We start from the raw sequence: 5394 nt of genomic DNA, 5'->3' as shown, positions 1-5394 counted from the left end.
GCCGCCTCACCGCTGCTCGCGCGGCCGGTCGCGAGCCGCCCCCGCCAGCCAATCCGCGGCCGGCTCGGCGCCGCCCTGGCCAATCGTGGCCGCGCCCGTGCCCGCGGGAGGTGGGACTTGGCGCGCGCTGCGCCGTGAGACGAAATACCCGGCAGGGGCGGGGGAGCGCGAGGTCACGTGACCGGGACCCATCCGATAGGGGCGGGGCTCTGGGAACGTCACTGGAGGGAGGGTGGTCCTGGTCCTCCCATGGAGGGTCGGGGCTGACCTTGCTACTCTCTACACCTACCTGGGAGGAGGTTATAGCCACTTGGGGGTCGGTCTCTTTTGCCAGGCAACTAATAACAGGATGAGAGAACGTGGCCTCAAGCTGTGTCAGGAGAGGTTGAGTTTGGACACTAGGAGGAATTTCTTCACAGAGAGGATGATTAAACTTTGGAATGGGCTACCTGAGGAGGTGGAAGGAGTCACCGTCCCTGGAGGTGTTTGAGAAAAGACGGGATGTGGCACTCAGTGCCGTGGTCTAGTGACACGGTGGTGTTCGGTCACAGGTTGGACTCGGTGATCTCAGAGGCCTTTTCCAAGCTAATTCATCCTGTGTTTCTGAGGCGGTGGGGAAGGGCAGCGGCCCTCCCTTGTCTCCACCGAGCCGGCGCTGCGGTGCGTGTTTGAGGGCTGTTCCCGGCTCCCCAGCGGGGGCCGAGGGCGCTGCCTGACGGGCTGCGGCATCGCCCGGGGCTCCGTGGGTGGTGTCGGCTGTGTCCCAGTAAAACCCGGTTGGAAGCACCGCTAGGACCACTGGGAGTCGGAGGGCGCTGGGTGGGTTGCGGGGTAGAGGGGAGCTCGGGGTGTTTCCTCGTGCTGAATTGATTTAAGGATTACTTTGGGGATGTTTCCAGCTTTACAAACTTTACTGAGAACTTTGCTCAACCATTTCAAAATAAGGTGCAAAGCTGACGAGTGGAGGAATACGGAAATGGAAAACCTTTGAAACTTGGAGGGCACGGGGACCGAAACCTTCAATAAAGGATCCAGATGTTGGACCCGATGCTGTTAGAGGGTTTTTCCAGCCTTGACGATTCCTTGATTCTATCTTAAAACAAATTTAATTGTCAGGGTCTCATAGAGTAGGGATTACCCGCTTCGGCACTGCGTCTCCTATGCAGCATCGGGTGTGGTTCATACTATATTGTTTTACAGTACACGCTACGCTTTACTTGAGCAGTAAAATCAGCTTCTGGAGGTGACTGCCTATGGAAAAAAAACCCAAACGGACCTGCGGGGCCGCCGCTCCCTTACTGCCGGTCGAGTGGGGTGGTCAGGACTACTACTTCCGGACTACAAGTCCCGTCGTACATCGCGCCCCGCCAGGAGCAAAGCGCGCAGAGATTGGGGGAGAGCCGCTACCGGTCCTGGGCCAATCGCGCCGCGCGGTGTTGCGCGGTGCCGGGTCAGAGCGGGCCCGGCGGGCGGTGCGGTGAGTCTGGTCCCGCTGCTCTTCCCGTTGCTGTTTCCGCTGTTCTTTCCGGGTTTCACCGCCGCTCTCCGCAGGCCGCGCCGCTCCGCGGGACATGGGGGCGCGGGGCTGAGCTGTTCTGCCGCCCGGGGACTGCTTCTGCGACGGTAGGGCCCTGCCGGGGAGGGGAACAGGCCGCGCCGGGTAAGGGCCGCGGGGGCGCGGCAGGTCCAGCCGAGGCTCCCTCCGCGCTCCTGGAGCTCGCGGTGTCCGGGGCCTGCGGGGCTGAGCCTCCACCGGGCGCGGGGCCCGGGAGCTGAGCTGCGGAGCCTGTTCGCCGCCGGGCCGTGGGCTCGGGCGCTCAGGGGGCGCTGGCAGCGGGTGCGGGCTGCGGAGGTGCCTCCCTGGGGCCGCTCCGACGGGGGCACAGAGCAGCAGAGAGAGAGAGCTGCGGTGCTTGTGGTGGGGTTTGATCTCAGAGCTACGAGGAGGGGAGATGAGCCAGCACCTGGCTCACTGCTCTGCCAGGCTCCTAAATTCTAAGTAACTTCTTAGAACTTATAAAACAGCTTAATGTTTTTATAAACAAATGCCGGCGGGGGTGGAGGAAGCGAGTTTTCATAAAATTGGTTGTTGCAGGTCATGGTGAGAACTTAAGATATCCTCGCAGTTGTGGCTGAGGGGGGATGGAGAAGAGTCTGGGAGAACATAAAACCACAGAATGTTTTGGATTGGAAGGGACCTTAAAGGTCCTCTGGTTCCAACCCCTCTGCTGTGAGCAGGGACACCTTCCACTAGACTCAGAGCTCCATCCAACCTGGCCTTGAACACTTATAGGGATGGGGCATCCACAACTTCTCTAGGCAACCTGTTTTAGTGCCTCACCATCCTCACAGCAAAGGATTTCTTTCCCATATCTGATCTAAACCTACTCTCTTTCAGTTTGAAGTCATTCCTTCTTGTCATATCACTATATGCTCTTGTAAAAAGTTCATCTTCAGCTGTCTTGTAGGTTCCCTTCAGATGAGTGTGGCCTAATGGGATAGGAGGTGGTAAAATTTGGTATCTTTTTTTTTTTTTCTTAGAAGATTAGAAAGCAAAAGATAAAAGATGATCAGGATAGAAAGAGTCATGGGAATGATCTGGTGCTTGGAATGCAGAATTTGAACTCAGACTTTGGTTGGCATCAGCTCCACAACTGACTTGATTTCTAAGTTTTGAATAAATTCCTTTGTGAACATTGTAAAGTAATAATATTAAAGAGAGTTGCTTTGTTTTTTGTTTTGTTGGTGGTTTTGTTTTTTTTTTTTAATTTAGAATTGTTTTCTTTGGAAATACAAACTTTTCTGTTGATTGTGCTGCTGTATCTCCCAGGTAATCTCTCTTGGACTTGTGATAGTCAAGAAAAATACCCTGAAGACTAATCATTGGCATGTACTTTTCACTTTAGCACTGTCTTTCCTGAAGGAAGAAGCAGTGACTTGGAGATTAACAGTATTTTTTCTATGTGAAAATGTCAGAAATTATCATAATCCAAACGCATGTTTATGGCTCTTTTTTTTGATGAGTGTGATTAATTTATGTTGCTGAAAGGCCAACCTTCGGTGAGAAAAAACTATACATAATGTTTGTACAGTAGTAGTTGGTTGACAGATGATGCTAAGAGATGTTAAAATGATGTCACAAATTTAATTTGTTTTATTTTTATTCAGGGAAAACGAGATATTTAACAAATTACCAAGACATATTTATTTACTTGCACTTTTATGCCTTAAAATAAGTTACTTGGATGAGCTGGTAGTTTGGAACGACCAGAACCACAGTTAGTGTTTAGTAGTTTCAGAGACACATAATCAATCTGAGGAGACAAACTAGTTTTTTGCACCAAGATACAGTATTTTCTCTGAGTAAGCTTATGCTTTTGTTGCTTGTTAAGTAGTTATTATTAAACAACTGCGAAATCCAATACTCTCAAGGTAACACTTGTCTCCTTTGAAACTGATCTGGTGGCCTGGGCTTCAGCTGGATCGAGGAGTGACCTGCTTGCTCTTCTTGTATTGACAGTGAAAAGGGAAAAAAACACCCCAAACCCAGCCTCTAAAACCCTTTTTGCCTTTGAGTATGGCATTACAGTAGTTTTTTTATATATATGTATATGTGTGTGCAGAGTAACGTTTTACGTTCACTGTTCTTGATGAAATGTTAGTATTTTGCTGACTTTTCTGTTTGATTTTAGTGTAAAATTTGTGGATTGCCAAAGCTACTCTGAAAATACGTATTCTGAATTTGCATGTGTTTACACAGAAGTATGTTTGCAGACTTCTAAGGTGCCTTGTGAAAAAACTATGGATTTCCTGGAAACATTTGTCAATAGTGTAAAAAATACAAATGTGCTCTCATAGAGGCTGACAGGTCTGGAATAACATATAAGAAACAAATAAAAATCTTATTAACCAAATATACCTGTTCTTTGCATAGGAAGTTTAGATTTCTAGTTTACAAGTTTCAAGATCCATTCAAGATCAATTCCATCCGTGTTTTATGAATTCTAGTCCTTGTTTCTTACATACTTTTTTGCTTAGAACTAATCAATGCCTTTGTTCTTTTTCTTATCTGTGTTTTAGTTGAGGGTAAGTATTGTGGTAGCAGTAATACAGGTTTTTTTACCAGCAGGTGTATTTTGTATGCATGGTGCAGAAAAAATGAACTCCGCTATGAGTGAGGAGCCTGATGCCCTCTCTGTAGTTAACCAGCTCCGAGATCTAGCAGCTGATCCCTTGAACAGACGGGCCATTGTTCAGGATCAAGGATGCCTGCCAGGTCTTATTCTGTTTTTGGACCATCCGAACCCTCCAGTTGTTCATTCAGCTTTACTAGTAAGTACTCTGGGAATGAATTTGTATGTTGGTAGGGCATTTTCAAACTTTGTTAAACAAGGTGTTTAAACAAACAGTTTATAAACAAAACTGTTTTAACAGTTTGGTTAAACAAGGAAAAAAAACACCTGGCTTTATGTTATGTTGATATTTGTTATATGTGTTTTTTTTAAAAGACATGTATTTCAGAAAATTTTTAGCAATGACACGTTATTCCAGGGTTGACCTTTTCAATATGTTAATTCACTTTGCATTTTTTCCCTAATACAGCTATTTCACTTTTTGTGTGGAGGGAGGTAAGGACCCTTAAATCTCTTTCTAAAGATGTAGTCATGGAGCTTGGTAAATACACACAGTGATTTGACATTCATGGTGTAAAGAACAAAAAAACCCCATATCATAGGGTAATTTAAGTTAGAAACAACCTCCAGAGGTTATGTAGTACAATCCCATGCCCAAATTAAGTGCACTAAAATCACAGCTCAAGGCTGTGCCTGTTTGGTTTTGAACACCTTGATGGATGGAGATTTAATAACCTCTCTGGCACCCTGTTCTATCATTTGACCACCCTCATGTTATTAAAAACAAACAAAACCCTCTCAAAACCCAAAGAACCAGCCAACCCAAAATCTATCGATATCTACTACAACTTGTTCCAGCTTTCATCTGTTTCTTCTCATTCTAAGTCATGAACACTGAAGTCCCAGTTTCTTATCCTGAATCTGAATACTAATTTAAAGCGCATTTATTGCTTAGAAGTGAGACAAATGAAAGTCAAAATTGAGTTATTTGAAGAATTGAATTAGACTTTTAAGATTTTAAGTTACTGAAATTTATGTGGTGCTCTTTTTTTTTCCATTTTTATGTCCTTATTGAATTGTAAATAATGTGAAAGAACAAAGAGCTCTGACTTTTACATGCAAGTAAACATTATTCTTTATGTCACTGAGACATCTCTGTACCATGATTTTTTATTCTTCATTTGGATTGCTGTCATAGTAGATATTAGTAGACTTCTTGGAATTACCTTAGTGACTCTGATATTCTTCCAGGTTTCGGGAA

At 45.9% G+C, this 5394-nt stretch overlaps 1 protein-coding gene across 2 annotated transcripts in view; it reads left to right on the top strand.

The window, feature by feature from the left end:
• The first annotated feature begins 1458 nt into the window (after window positions 1–1458).
• Window positions 1459–5394, top strand: part of ARMC1 (armadillo repeat containing 1) — a 34710-nt gene continuing 30774 nt past the window's right edge. Inside the window, exons 1-2 of one of the 2 annotated variants that reach the window (XM_027748209.2) lie at window positions 1459–1623; window positions 4130–4332. In XM_027748209.2, coding sequence (XP_027604010.1) covers window positions 4141–4332 — 192 coding nt within the window. In that variant the 5' untranslated portion in view covers window positions 1459–1623; window positions 4130–4140. Of the gene's footprint in view, window positions 1624–4126; window positions 4333–5394 lie in introns of both variants that reach the window. The other variant, XM_027748210.2, reaches the window with a different exon arrangement.

The sequence above is a fragment of the Pipra filicauda genome, unplaced genomic scaffold (assembly GCF_003945595.2).
Source record: "Pipra filicauda isolate LSUMZ 115617 unplaced genomic scaffold, ASM394559v2 scaffold138_size1969278_pilon, whole genome shotgun sequence".
Classification (NCBI taxonomy): domain Eukaryota; kingdom Metazoa; phylum Chordata; class Aves; order Passeriformes; family Pipridae; genus Pipra; species Pipra filicauda.
The sequence above is the reverse complement of the archived record's forward strand: the minus strand, read 5'-3'. Positions and strand labels throughout refer to the sequence as shown.